This window comes from Sylvia atricapilla, chromosome 5 (genome assembly GCF_009819655.1).
Source record: "Sylvia atricapilla isolate bSylAtr1 chromosome 5, bSylAtr1.pri, whole genome shotgun sequence".
Classification (NCBI taxonomy): Eukaryota; Metazoa; Chordata; class Aves; order Passeriformes; family Sylviidae; genus Sylvia; species Sylvia atricapilla.
In genome coordinates this window covers 57,892,732-57,908,844 of record NC_089144.1, presented here as the reverse complement: position 1 = coordinate 57,908,844, position 16,113 = coordinate 57,892,732, and the positions used below count along the sequence as shown (strand labels likewise).

General features: G+C 37.6%; 1 protein-coding gene across 1 annotated transcript in view; it reads right to left on the bottom strand.

Moving 5' to 3' along the window:
- The window catches only part of SCUBE1 (signal peptide, CUB domain and EGF like domain containing 1), a 190,510-nt gene that overhangs the window by 158,912 nt on the left and 15,485 nt on the right, over nucleotides 1-16,113 (bottom strand). The window contains exon 3 of the mRNA XM_066319599.1: nucleotides 312-440. Coding sequence (XP_066175696.1) covers nucleotides 312-440 — 129 coding nt within the window. The remainder of the gene's footprint in view (nucleotides 1-311; nucleotides 441-16,113) is intronic.

Here is a 16,113-nt window from a genome sequence, read left to right as displayed (position 1 = left end):
ATACATCTCAGTATATTTAATATATTTAACAGATTACTTTTCTTAAAGAAGAAGTCCAAGCATTCAGCACAAGCTTTACGGGTCAGGTTTTCCTGAGCAATATTAAACGTGGGCAAACTGCTTTGAGCATGTCAAGATTAAGAGTGACAGCTGTAAGGGTCTGACCTAAACCACACAGGTTTGAATGCATTCATTGTGACCTGGATCAAGTCTTTACTGAAGACATGCCAGATGATAAAATGCAGAAAACAGATCAGGCCTTGTTGCCACAGCCATGAAATGAAAGTTTCTTGCCAGCACTCACCACTTACCGAGACAGTTGTGGCCATCGTGGGCTAACATGAACCCGTCGTAGCACGTACACCTGTAGTTGCCTGGAATGTTGATACACTCATGGACACAACCCCCGTTGTAGAAGTCATTTTCACACTCATCGATATCTGAAGCACAAGAGGAAAAAGAAGCTTTTGTAAAAAGAGAATTCTAATACAGAAAAATTTCTCCAACTGAGCATGTTTTTGATATATGCATGTCCCTAATCTTTCTTTTAGGCTTACATTGCCTACTTCAACCAACACATCATCAGGGACTGAATATATCAGGGTCATATTTGTCTGAAAAGCAGCAAGCCAATGTAGAGAACACTCCTTCACAAAATAATTGGAGTATCATCACAGTAAAAAATAAAAAAGGAACAGTTGATTTTTGTACACTTTATATTAAAAATATAATTTTTATTTTCTGGCTTCAAAATAATCAAGCACAATAAGTGAAACCTTTGACTTGTCACAACTATGTGAAGCATACTATTAATAAGGCATGAGACAAAAATATGCTGTTTATAACAAATAAACTTTAATCTTCTGTATTAATTCACATACAAGAACCACAAAAATTCCAATATTTTATTCTCAAAACATATGATGGATTTTTTTGGACTTTTTTCACACTGGCCTGTATCTGAAAGAGGATCATAAAACATGAGAGATGGATTCTGCTTCAATTACAATAATCGTGTCATGATCTTCCCTCCCTCATACAAAAAGCCACTTCTTCACTCACTCCAGAAAATGCAAACTTTCTTCTTTTTACAAACTGTATTTTGGCTTATATATGGAACATCAGTATCATAGTTGCTCTTGTGAATAATTCAGTGGTGCACATCAACCAACTAAAAATACATAAATAATTAAAGATAGCCTCATGGCTTGATAAGTATCAGGTCTAAATTTGTGGTATGCTACACCAAACCCCACAGCTACTCTCCCTAAGTTAGGCAGCACATGAGGAACAGATAAAGTTAATCTTTTAGAAAACCACCTGTTAGCATATCAGAGCTATCTTAGCATTACACTTCAAATGTGCCTTCCACTGCAGAGGTGATTGACATATTTCTGAATTAGGTTCATGTTCACACAGATTTTCTCCTTCTTTCCCATCTCCTTTTAAAAGTACTCAATGAAAAGCTTTTGCTACCTGGTGTCATACCCAGATGGAATCCAAAGAGGACAAGGTGGTTTGGGGAAAAACAAACTCCTCTGAAGAGCCAGCTCAGACTCAGCCATTCAGTGCTTCCACCATTTCTGGCCCTTGGATTGAGGACAGCTGAGTTTGTCCCCCCTCATAAAATTTGTGAGAGCAGAGACAGACTTCTCCCAACTTCTGCAGCAAATCTTCCCCTCACGTTGCCTCTCTTAAAAATCTACCTTAAACTTAGAATTCTCCAAGTCTCCATCCACCTGCCTCCAACAGCCCAGAAGTCCCCCTTCTACAATCTCCTCAACAGATTGAAAAGGGAGCTACAGACTTCGATTTATCTGCAAAACCAGTTGGCTATTTTGTTAACACAGTATTTGGCACCACAGCAATACCAGAAATAGGAAGCTGGAGAAAGGATCTTCCAAACAAAAGTACAACCTGCTCCTTTAGGGTAAATTTCCTAGTCTTTAAAACACTGCTGTTTTTCAGAAGGTTCTCATTCTTTACTAAAAATTTCCATCCATGAGTTGTGCAAGTGCCCACTCAGCACAGCCTGTGGTTGTGCTCTACCTTCCAAGTCCACTATGACAGCAGAAAGAGACATCTGTGATTTTTCCTCAAAACAAGAACCAGCAACTCAAGTGCTCATTCCAAACAACCTGCAATGCACTCTCTGAGAAGCTGCTCTCACTAGGCCACAGCTCTATGTGCCTGGGTGCATATTCCCAAAATGTTCCACTCTGGTTTCCACTCAGCAGAAATTTGCAGCTTCCATAACCATTCATTAACCTTTCCAGAAAATTCCTGTTGTTCTCTACAGGCTACAGGGACAAAAACAGAGCTCTACAGTAATGCCATGTTTTAACAGGCCAAGTCAATACCCAAAAAGCATCTAACATGATTTTGATGTCAGGTGTGTCAGGACACTCAGAAAAAAATGGCATCTTCATTTCAAGGTTTGTTCTTAACTTTTATACAGCAATAAGTCTTTTCAGAAGAGGGAATTCAGAAGAACCTGTTATCTGTTCTTCAGCATCAGACTGCCAAGGGTTGAGAAATTAATTCCCTTTTTTTCAAACAATGAATTGAATGGGACTAATTTTTTTAATAAGCAGTGGGAGAACCTTGAAAAGGGACCAAAAAAAAAATCAAAGAAATGTGAAGCCTTTTGAATGACTGACCCTTATATAACACTTATTTCTAAGAAGCTGTACTGTGATTAGTAGCACAAAGCAATGATGCAATACAAATACTCAAGTTACGAAGCGGTAATGCAATAGATACAGAAACCACAAAATATAGCTAAAAGAAACAGATTATTTACATCTCATTCTCTCAGGAGTTCAAGTCATAACTAATACTGCAAAAGGATTAGAAAAATTAATTCTCGCTTTTGCAGTCCAATAGCTGTACAAAACTAGAAGTGGAACCAAACATTCTAACTCTTTTTCAGAGCCATGTTGTGGGTTTTTTGGTGTTTCTTTCCTCCAAAGCCCACACAACTATTTAAAAACTTCACCTGGCAGACTGATTGGAATTTCTGTCTCCAGTATGACTAGCAAACCAGGAGGCTAAGACTGTTGAATTTACATTTCCAAAGAAACCAAAGCAAAAACACACCAAAAAAACCCCAGCCCCTCTCTCCCCCCGAAAAATCCCAAACAACAACAATAAAAAACACACACAAAACAAACAAAGCCCAAACAAACAAAAACAAAGAAGAAAACCTCACAAAAACATGTACAAAGACTACAAAGTCCAAATGCTGGACATTTTTAAGACTCCCACAGGCAAGAGAAAAATTGTAAAGAGAAAAAGTTGCATTGTAAACAATGCAACTACCACTCCATCTTCTCTTACACCTGGAGGAAGACATTCTTTAAAGAATGCCTCGGTGTGGAACAACTATAATTTATGGACAGAATGCTACCTCTGATATGCCAGAATACAGTTTCCTTAGTAAGCTTCATGTAGAGTTAAAGTAATAGGAGTACACTCAATCACATAAAACCTCTAGGCTCACTCTTCATTTTGTTTATTGTAAACCCCAAAATTTGCATGGGCCATCTGTGTTCATTTCCTCTTTGTCAGGTCATACCCTATTATTCTTTTTTCTCTATAATTGATAGAACTTGGTGTTAATCAAAATCTCAACTCTAAACACCTCTGAGAAATTATGCATTCCCTGCTAATTTTGTAGCTTCAACTATCCTTAACATTTTTAGCATTTGATCACTTAATATTATCTTTCATCATGAAGGAATTACCATAACAAAAACAAAAGCCAAAACCAAGAGGAAAAATAAATGTAGGTATCCAACCACAAAATTCTGATGGATGTAGGTGCATCTACTGATGAATTTGCAAGATTTTTCAAAGGGAAACCTGAAGTTTTATGTACACTGGCAAAATACTTCAAAGTTCTCAATTCCTTAAATTCCAGCTGTTCAGATCAGGAACTCTTGGGAGTGTTTAGTGAAGAAATCACCTTAAAAGAGAATTGCAGTATTTCCACTCCAAGAGAAATTAATTTAACATGGTACCACAATGGCAGGAATTATGGGAGTCTAAGACAACAATTAAATGCAACAAAATGATTAAGAAGGTGTAGAGACATTTTAGTACTGACACAACCTGTCAAGAACCTATTTGAGCTTAGTGTATTCAAAAGAGACAGCAACTCCCAATCCCAGTGTTGGATGTAAGGACATCCTCAAATGCTGGCAAAATAATTTTGATCATCTCTTTCTGGAACTGGTTTGGAAAAATCTCAAGAGTCCACTGCTTGTTTCAAAAGTTTTAAAGTAAAAAATGATCAGGAAAAAAGAGGTAAAAAGAAACTTGTTTACTTGGGTGTACTAGTAACTGTACTAGTTCAGCTATTTACCAAGCTGGAAGATGCTTGGAAACTCCATCCTAATTCTTTCTGGAAAGCAGGGGTGAATCTGGAAATACCATCTTTTTTATTACCATCTGGAAATAACTCTTTGATCACAGCCATGCTCTGCTACTGCCCACCTCAAAGAGCAGTGGTGTTACTTAAAGAGCACTCACTCTATGAGACTGCAGTTATTATTGCAAGCATCCAAGAACTTTAAAAAAAAACCCTAGACAAGTATCTGAGAAAATCTGAGGATGTGCTACCATGAGGACGTACTGTAATTTACACTCTTATTTCAGTTATAGGAAGAGAATTTGAATTTAAGTGATCTTATTCTTTTCAGTCTGATGGGAGCAGTATTTCCCTTATACATAATGGAAATTATGGATTTGACTGATTTGTTGATTATTCTTTTATTACTGAAGGTGAAACTGACCCTCCCCCAGGATTTGTTTAATTTGTGCATTCTGCCACAATGAGATGGAACTCTCATAAGCCTCGCAGTGCCACCCTGCACAGAAGCAGCTCTTCCAGAAGGACATGCAACTATGAAATGTTCAAAATAAGACAAGAATCAAATTCATCTCCCATATCGGGGTATTTCAGCTTTCTGTTTCAGCAGAGAATAGAAGACACATCAGCGTGCAATAATTGATGCCTACAAGGCAAACCACTGTAAAACAGTGATGAAGTTACAAAATGGCTGGTTCCCATTTTTTCTAAACACTTTCAGCAGTGTCATGAAATTTACTGTGCTAATCATCTTTTCTAAGCAGTAACCAGCTCTCCTAGAAGGTGGCACAGAATTTATGCCAAGAAAGTAAAAAGTCTACCCCCAGAAAAAATTATTCCCACTCTTCATTGCATCACTTGCAATTAATTAAGTTCCTGAATGTCCAAAAATCATTCCAACACATGCAACAAACTTTGTCAGCACAGCTATAGATCATCATGGGCACAGCTACTGAAATCAAAGCAAATGCCTGCATGGATTTGATGAATTTTGGATGAGTGTCACAGCTAAACTGTCACAAGAAGCCTTATGGCTATTAACATGCCAAAGGAAGAATGACTGAGGCCTGGAAGTCAACGAGCCAAATTCAGTGTTTAGTGTTGAATTCCACAGATTTCTATTGAAAATGGGAACGTGTGCATTGACACAATTTTTATCTTGGCATCTGTCAAGGCCACAGATCCCAACACTCACAATGAAACAGAAGATGTTCAAAATAGGCGTGGGATTGAATAAAATCTGTATCCATTTTAAAGTATTTCTTGACTAGCAATATAAGGGCAGGATCTGGAGTTAATTTAGTAAACAAATACTTCCATTGGCTTTGAAAAGAATAATTTATGTGCTCGGACATTTTTAAATAAATAGCCAAAGAAAGCTGTCTGCCCACATCAACTTCTAATTTGGAGAACCATAAACAAAAGCAATTGTGCAGGTATATTATGCAGTTGTGGAATAACTCATAAAGAAGCTGGATACATTAAATAGCTAGAAAAAGAAGTATTAAAATCCTTCTAAGTACATCTTGATGGATGAAGACATGTATTTCTTCAGTATCTAAAGAAAAAAAAAATTGATATTCATCTTCCTTTATCTAGCTGCTTTAAACAAAATACTGCCAAAAAGGCACTATGGAGACAGTAACACTGTCCTTACAAACCTGACAGGAAAGAAACTGTTTTACCTTCTTGCTTGAAGATGGGTTGCTGGTAGCCCCTACAGAGGGCAAAGCATATCAGATGCAAAATTCTCTTTTATTGGTTTTCTTCTGCTAAAAAAAATGTCATCCTACAGTTCTTCAGCAGCAGCATCTTGCCTGCTTATCCACAATTATTATGCAGCAAATAACACTGCAAGACACTGGAGCCCATATTTCCATGTGGTAGTATTTTTCACTTTTATGGCTTCTCTACTAAGAGCATTCAAAAAATGTTATTGATTCTTTATTGAGTTTTGGTCACTGTTCCTCCTAGGCTAATGCTGTATCTTCATATTCACAGAAAAATACAAGAAAAAAAGGCCCATCCCTAGGTTCTAAATCCTACACAACTAAGAACAGATTTACAGTGCAGAACTGTCTTCCTCCTGGCATAGCTTCATGCAAGCTTGATCTCAGATGCTTGTGAAAGAAAGTAACCTTATAAAATCCAAAGATTAAATAGCTGCAGATGAAATCCCAATCCTATAAAAGCCATGAGGCTTCTTTTGCCGCTGGCTTAGCTAAGCCAGGAAGACATATTTTATGGAGTTCACAGTAGAGAGATACACGAGACAGGATCGGAACTGAAATTTTTTGTTCTCATTCCCAATTCAGAACAAACAGCAGCACAGCACTGACACTGCTACTTTACAGGAAAGAGGCAGAAGTGAAGTTACATGCACACTGACAAGAATTACAAACAAGTTCAAGTCCTAGATCACAGTCAGATCAGCAGCTTATTCTTCTTCATAACTGGATCTGAAACTGCAAAAGCCATGAAAATAAGTTAAGATTACATGGGAATATTTATATATATATTCTTTGGTGGAGTCTACAATTAATATACTTTCAGCAGATATACATCATACTCTGGACAACCTGAACCTAAGGCATTTGTATTTCTATATCGAGTTGCATGTTCCTTAAGAGGGGAGCCAGTTCCAGATCTAAAGGCCAAGATAAAAGCTCCAACATAGGTTAAAAACCATTGTGGTGAAGTGCAGGTGAAATCTACCAGTAGTTCAGCTCTCTGGGAAACACTCAACCTAAGTAACAATACTAAACATGTTAGATTCTTACAAAGAGTTTAGCATCAGCACATTTCCACACATTTGAAGTCTTTTCAACTCTTAAAATCTGCAAAATCTGACCCATGTATGAAGAATTAAGTGGGAAAATGTTATCAATTATCAATTTCACTCAGTCTGAGCTGATGAAATACCATTTCCATCTGTGTTTTGTGGCATCAGAATTCAGCATCTACTGCAAGTCCAAATTTTATGAAGACAACATTGACATATTAGGACTTAATATTTCTATTCGAAAAAAACCCCTCACCTTCAGAGAAAAGTCCACTTTTGAAAATCTCTTTCCACAAAAAGCTTGTTACATCACTTTTTCTACAAAACAAATTATTTGTTGCATCTGGTCCTTCCCATGATGCTTTTTTTTTTTACTCATAAATGTTAAGATCTTTATTCTTTAGATGCCGTGACCTTGTAAATGTTACAATCTAATGAATCAGGGGAACACAGAGGGCAATTTTTACAGCTGTCAAGTTGCCATGACGTTTTCAAGACGCTTGTGCCAAAGAAAACTGTAAAATTTGATAGCCATTAGGACTTCTCTAAGAGGCAAGGTCAAGGGTGGGCAGGCTGGGAACAGGGTAAATTCAGAAAGAGCAGCTGAGGTTTCTCGGTGGAGAAGGAAAAAGAACAGGTACAATGCATTGTTTAACTTGAGTTTTTTTCAGTGTAAATCCCTCAAGAGCATTTCCACTATGGGTACTGCCTCTCCCATGTTTTTCCCATTAGTGGGTCCACAAAGAAAAAAAAAATCAATTTTACAACTTCCTTCAAAAATGTCACAAGCCCCTATTTCCCAGTATTAAACCAGCAATAAAATGAAAAGGCCATGCCAGCTTAGTGGACATGATTTGGATACAATCTGTGGTATTGTTGTGCTGTTTTTCTGGAAGCCATTTCATCCAGTTTCCAGAAAAGATCAAGTACTCTGTAGCAGTTTTGTTTCCTTTCCTTCTGTGATGGCTAAACACAGAGTTCATCATGCTTTATATCTTGCTAAAGTACTGTCTGAAAGAAGTGGGGGGAAATGGAATACAAACCGAACTATGTAAAGGTATGTCCAGCAGGTTAAACAGCACACACATTTTTGGAGTGTGAACACTTTCAAATGTAGAACTATCTTGCCTAAAAGCATTTAAGATATGTCTGAAAGACAGATGAGAGATCATCACATTTATCACTGCCTGTAGATATGACTTTTTATTTTCTGTAATTTTTAATATTATTTTAATATTGTTTCATAATTTTTCCTTAACCACAATTACTAACTTATAATTTTAAAGAAAGCACAAAGACAACACTGAATGATCCCTATTTTGCCCTGTGTCTGTCTGTAATTTTTTTTTTTTGCTATTATTATACTGTGTACAGCAAGCATGAATCAAATTTTCAAGCCACAGAGAGTATGGATGGCCTTACAGGAGTCACCCTCACTGGCTGGGGAGAAACAGCTTTCAGACACCCAAGTCCTCTAAGGAGGTGAAGACGTAATTGAACTGAGTTTATCAGCTGTAGAAAATGTAGGCGTGTTTAGCACTTGCTACTTTCCAAGTTTTAGTTAATGATCATCAAATATTGTGCATCACATGAAGAGAATAAAAGAGTCACATTTAAAGACATGAGTGATTAGACAGTACCAAGCACCTAGTGCTGTAAACTCACAACAGCTGACTCAGCTCACACACTGGTAAATGAAATAAGGCAACAGATGATGCAAACTCAAAATTTCTGCAATAGCTGAATGGTTGTATCTCCCATTCTTGGTGAATAACCATCTCATTCTTCATTCATCAATAAGAAATACAGTGTCTGGAGCCTCCTTTCCCTAATTTTTTCTTAAATTCACCTTCCCTACCTCCATTTCCTGTCACTGTTCTCTTTCCTGTACATTTCCCTCCTTAATTAATCTCTTAGTCTGAAGAGTGAAAAGAACATTTCTAGTGACTGGACATCGATATGGCAATCAAACTGACAACAGCCACAAGAACCTACCCCTTTGATTCCTTTCCTGAGGATGCCTGATGCTCAAGGCAGGTATTCCTGCTTCAGTCCACATGTACCTCACCACCGGAAAATTATCACTGAAGTACAGTGAAGTAAGAAATACACAAAAATATTGGAAAAAAGGTAACACACAAACTAAAAGCTGAGATTCCATGTGCATTTGGTATCACTTGCCAGCCACCTGAATACTCTACATGGTGGCACACATAACACCCCAGCAGCAGGAGTGGGGAAGAGATCAAAGAAGCAATATGGAATACTCTTAACTTTGGACCTTACAGAGTTTCTGACTGCTCCATTGACAAGTCTTCCTATTGCTTTAACATTTGGGTTTTACAGAGCAGTTTACTTACAGTACTTTTGGGTGCCTGAAACCTTTGGAGAGCTAGAATCATTTATGGGAAAAAATATAATTAAGCAGAGTTCTTTCCCTAGGGAACATTATATGTTCTATTAATGTATCTGAGTGTTACCCCTGTATGACATTTGCCATCTCAATTAGCACAATGGAAACTTATTTGGGACCATTCTAGTTTCATTTATAGTTAATAGATTATTTTTTTCTAGATAAACCCAAAGTTATCGTAATCCTGCATTCAGCATCTTGAACCCTTGATTAGAGTTTGGACCAGCTTGACATTTGTCTTAATTGATATTTAAACAGATGGGCTGCAAGTTCTTTGAAGCTCAAGTGAGATACCCAAATAAAGATGGATACCTGTGGAGCATGTAACAGTTTTAGAGTCTGTCTTTATTTAGTAGCTGCCATGCCCGACAAGCTCAAGCAGAGAGGTTTCCTGTTCACAAGCTGTTATGAATGTGAAACATGACATCTGACAGCATTTTTCCCACCACTTCTAAATCACAGCCATTTCCACCCCAAATCCCTCTTTTAATATAATGGGAAATGTTTGATTCTACATCGAATCTTCAAAGTTCTTGGTGATCTAATGGGAGAGTATTTCTGCATCCCTACTGACACTGCTGGTGTGCATGCATCCCAAGGATAATTGTTTCATAAAGTCCATGGCAAGAGGTTGTTTTCAGATCTTTAAATTCAAATATGCACCTGTAAATTTTTAGAAGAATATTTCAAGTAGTGAAATTAGCTCATTGATACAGATATAACTCACATACTTTTTTTCCCAGACTCTGAAGGCATCTTATTTTCAGATTTTTTATCTCCAACCTTACTTTGCATTTCATTTCTAAATGTTTGTCCACTGGCAAAGGGAAACAATCCTAGCCTTCAATTCTGAAGTATTTTTTTTTATTCCTTATCAGTGAATGAATACTAACTTTTTTTTATGTGGCCCTCCATGTAGGGGAACAGAACGTTGCTTCTTGCCCATTTCAGAATGAGTTAGTTTGGCAGATATGCACTGCCAAATGGAAGATTTCCTGTTATCATAGAGCACATGCTTCCTTAGTCCCTGACACACTGACACTTCTTCAGTTTCAGGCTGAAAAAGCCAAGACCACAAACAGTATGAGAGGCTACAGAGCAGTGGCTTTCAACCTTCCTGGATATGAGGAACAAGTATGCTTTCCAACAGAAGTGGAAACACTTCTAGAGCAAATTTACATCTTCTGACAGCAGGTTTACCTTTTCAAGCTATTTTTTCCCACCTGTAGTTTAGCAGTAGTCCTTGGGCTTTTGCAGACTCTTGACTACTCTGCTGTGCTGGTTAACCACTTGGAGAATAAAATGTAATTTATATCATGCAAGATTTGTAAAAGACAGGGCTTCCTGTCATCCTATATCACTTGGTCAAACTTCGTACTCTGTATGAGATGCATATCAGGTATTAATTTTGCCAGACTATAAAAACTGGCAGGACAGTCCCACACAAATAATCTGTGTATGAGCAGAGCAGCTCTGCATTACAGTGCTCCTGTTCCCTGCAATGAGGGAATCACCTGTTCAGGGCTGCCTTTCATTTCAACATTTACTGAAGTTGTGTGGCTACTTGTAAACATGATCCACAGGGAAACCATGAACTTGTATTCCCTGCCAGACCCAACACTTACGAAGCCCCAGAAACCAACTCTGCCTCCTATTTTGCCACCTGTTCCCTGAAAACAGACAAACTTGTACCATTGCCCAACATAATCCTTGATGAACTGAAGGCCTCTCAACATTTTGGTTTGCAGACAACAGTAAAGAGCAGCCTACAAGGAGTGCCACTCTAAGTCCTTCACAGGGATAAAGACTGTAACTCCTCACCCATTAAACTACAGCTGACTGGGCAGTAACTTGGTTCATCAAAACACAGCTTCTTCTTTGCTTTAGAATCATCACATTTGGTTTTGCTGTAGTTTTTCTACGTACAGAAGCTTTTATCCAGTCTAGGAGGGTGTACCTGATGGTAAAACCATTGTAACACACATGGAATGCACTGAAAAATGAGAGTATTGCTCATTCATTAAAACTCAATGAAAGAGAAGTCCCTCACACTCATGGTAATAAAGACTCCAGAGTACCTCTGGCAAGAGCAATCTATTAACACCAGCACATTGCCTGATTTCCAATAATAATAATTTCACATTACATTTCTTTTTATCCAGGAGATAGTACTGAGGATTTCTTACTTTCCCTCTCTTTTCTATGATTTTAAGAAGACTTTTCTTAAAAATTATTTCAGTGCTCCAGCCTAGATACAGATGCATTATTTGTATTTAGTTTATGTTTTCATGAGAGTTGTGTTAATTTTGCTTATGAATTCCTTGCAGAGCCATGAGTATTTTTAGGAAACAAACAGTAAAATTAGTCAAGATGACCCTACCTTAAGCCATTTACATGGCTCATTTATGAGCTTGATACATTCACTTCAAAAAGATCTGAGAAGACTAAACTGAATAGAAGACATCAAATATTTGCAATACCTTTTTTTTTTTAATCTGAGATAGTCTTGCAAAAAAGCTTAAACTCATTTTTGTCCACAACTCTTCAGCTCCGTGCATCATCTAGAAGGTAAAGAGTTATCAGGCTACAAATTTTACTGCTATGCAAGAGTTTAAGATGATCAAGTCACATTTTGTTCCTGTAATGAAAATTTAAGCTTGTTACAGATTTGTGTTTCAGCATCTCACTTTCATTAAGTTAAAACTTACTAAACCTGTGATAAAATAATGATGATACCCTAAATGTGGGCACACACAAGCACTGTCTGAAACAGTTCACAGCTCTAAAAGCTGTCTCCATCAGGACTGTACAATCATGAAATGTGGAGCTATTTTCAAGATGCCAAAACAGTTGGCAATTTCACTGCACAACTCAGAATTCTGGCACAGCCTCTCTCAGCTTCTTAACAACAATTCTGTCTCCACAGCATGTAAAGTACCTGCCATGCAGTTTAGCTTGGATTTACAGACTGAACGTTTTCCATTTTTTTTGAAAGCATGGACTTGGCCAGTATCAACAAGAAGCCCTAGATGATGTTGTAGTTGATGAATGCAAAAGCATTTTATTTTCAAACAAATACCACATTGATGTAATTTTTTGATTCCAGATATTTTTTTCCTGAAACAGGAAACCAAATCCTTCTGATACGTGCTGACAGTTCTAAAATTTTATCCTCAAAGAGAGTTCAACACTTATGATACAGGCTCTCCTAAGTCTTTGAAAAGACCATGCAGAAATTACTGTGGTGAACCAGAGCCCTATTTATCACCAGAGACAAATAGTCACAGAGAAAACCTAATAAACAGTGCTAATCAGCCTTTGGTTTTTGAGCTGTGCATGTGCTGCCATTGTCCAACATGGACATAAACGTACAGATAGTGAACAGTAGCAGGCAACCCACTGGCTTTTCCATCATCATTACCCTTTCCAGACTCTCAAAACAATTTCCCAGACTCTTTGACAACTAGAGAAGTAAGCAATACCAGGAAGAGGAGTTAATGACATTGCACACTCATCTTGGCTGGACATGAGGTAAGTGAGGGTCAGATGAGGCCAAGCCAAGCTGAACAAACACCAATTTCACAGTGAAGAAAGTCCAGGAAAAGTGATAAGGATGAAATTTAATATTCAAATCTGAAAAATACCATTGCTGACCTGTGAATCATCAAATATTTTCATTTATAAGCTGTGCTCACATCTGATGTTTGGACAAGAAAGGGAGATAGGGCAAACAGATGCAATTTCAGCTTTGCCATGAAATGAGACAATTTGGCTCCAGTGTTCAAATATCCTGTACTAGAAAGCACACAGAGCTTCCATTAAAACTATTAAATGAAAAAAGAATGAAACTGCAGATACAGGAATAATAAATAACATGGGCATTTGCTAAATTGAAGACTGCTCGTATTCATAGCCTGGAAATCTTCCTTTGGGAATTTTAAGCAATCATATTTGTTTGTTATGCTGGAGAGAACATTAGGGAGAGAGAACCAAAGAATGCCTACAACTTCGGTGCAATGTTCAAATAATAATCTACTTCTGAGAGAATGCACCACCACAGAAAGTGAAGCTGCAAACTGTACTGACCTCCTCCCCAACAGCAGAGGGATAAAAGTGGCTAAGGTTATACAAATTATTTTTAAGTCCTGTCGATCTATTTCCAATACTCTCATGTAGATGATTTCTAATGAGATGCCTTTCACAACAATGTTATTTTATTATGCAGAGATAAGCAAAATGCAGCAGTGTCTTGCCTAAAGACTTGATTAACAACCAATAAATCATTTGGGTTTGCAGTTTTTTTGTTTAATTGGACAGTATACCCAACATAAAACTAGAGATCTGAGATGTCACTTCTTGAAATGCTCTTCATGAATTTCACATGCTTCTTCTTTCTTTCCATCTTTCTAGCAAAACCCTATTTTAGCACTGACTCTAGTGTATATTCACAGTATTTCTAAGATACATAAACAGAAATCCAGGAGAGAACACATTATAACATCCTTAGTTATTCATGGGAAACAGGGCAGCAAGGCCTGACTAGTTAACTCACCCATAAATAATACAGGACTTCAGCCTCAGTAAAAGGCTCAAAAATGAAATAATAGGGTTATGGGTGTTTATCCACAGCATCTGATTTAACAGTGTAGTTATCTGAAGTTCGGTCAAACATCCAGGTCAAGCTTTTCAAAGTCACTTAATTTTTCACAACTTACTTGAGACTCTCCTGAATGTCTCATTTCCAGAAAAGTGGAAATGAGTGCCTGTCATTCTGAAGATGCTGTTAGCTGCCAAGCCAAAATCTCAGGTTTGTAGGGTTTGCCCATGTAGGGAAACACAGTGTGAGGTCCCTGTTAAACCACATTAAATGGGAGGCTGCAGAGAGACAGGCGTACACAATTACCTGCTCCTACATCATTCTTTCCTATATCTGAGCATGGCTAATCACCTGTCTACCACTGTGAGTTTTGCAGAACACCTGGAGAAGAAAACATACTTATTTTCTATTCCTATTCTGAAGATGTCATTAAACACAGTGATTTGAATGAAACTTCTGGCTCAGGAGGTCTTTAAGTCTCAAGCTGCATTCTTCCATTTCATGTTTTTTTCTAATAATCTATTGTAAGCATCCACTGTTGGTCACTGTCAGAAACTGCACATCAGGCTACACAGACTGATCTTCAGTCAAATTTGCTCTGGCCAGCTTACACGCTTTTGATATTAAAAGATAAATACACATGTAGGGTCTACATTCTTTGCATTCAGTGTAAAGGGTCCTGATTTTGCCTTCCTGTACTGGGTGTAATTTAAAAATCTTTGCATATTCCACCAGCATAGAACATGAAACTAACTGGACAATAAGGAGAAATTCTGAAAAATGCTTTAGAGAATTTCCAAAGATCTGATAACTAGGCAAACAAAACTGACATTCAAAAAGGTCTGTCCATATCCATAACTGGCACAAGCGACTTTTTATGAAATTTCCTCCCAAGCGCATATAGATGTCTAGTAGATGTAGCATAGAAACAACTTTGAATTTGTGTTTAGTTTGTGCAAGTGGGTGAGTCAGCTGCTAAATTAAAAGCAGTGCAAATTAAATAAAGGTATGATCACAGTCTAGCAGTGCTTCCTCAGTATGATGCACTGAGAAAAAGAATTTAAATTAAATAATTAAAAAAACCCAGCTTAGACTGGGAGGATGAATTTCATCATGGTCCAATGATAATATGGCAGCTTAAAAACACCTGGTTAAGCACAAGTTCAGAGCAGTTCAGAAGCACAAGTTCAGAATATTCTCCATTAATTTCAATGGAATTCAAATCTCACAGCTGCAGGCTGTTTGCCCTGATACACCTCATACAACTTTGTAGATGCCCACATCTGTGTCAGAAAAAAGACTCTTCAGCCTTATCAGACATATTTTTGCCTCGAATAATGCACAGCAAACTGCATGAAGGAAATTTCTCTGCCTCAACCATAATGGGAAAGCAAAGCAAATGGTTTAAATGGGCAGATCTGTACTACTAAGATCCACCTTTAGAAAGATGGAATCCACCCTCTGTCCTCTTCAGACAGCCCCGAAAAGCACAGGAGCTCTGTTAATACACCAAATGCTCAACAGCCAGAACCAGGGCCTGCCTCCTTCCCAATATAACAGACTTGATTTATTCTGAAATTTACGTCTCTGAAGGAGTGCAGAGACCATAATCAAGTGCCTGTGCACAACTTCAATGTTGAACTAAATGAATTATAGGGTGCATTATTAATGATTCTAAGTGTTTGCCTGAGGACAGACAAATGCAGGAAGCAAATCTTTGTGTTGATTCTCATGTTAGTCTTGCAACTTGTGACCCCAGAAAACTTTTAAAACAAAGGCAGAAACATGTTTTCAAATTACCACAGGAAAAGTAAAGTAATCCTACCCCCACCAGTGAACAATTTTACAGCCAGCAGACTGCACAAAACCACATGGAGGAGATATTTTTAATTAAGTGCAATATAAGGAAAATAATGGTTACCCATATTCAGTCTAAACAATTATTAGCA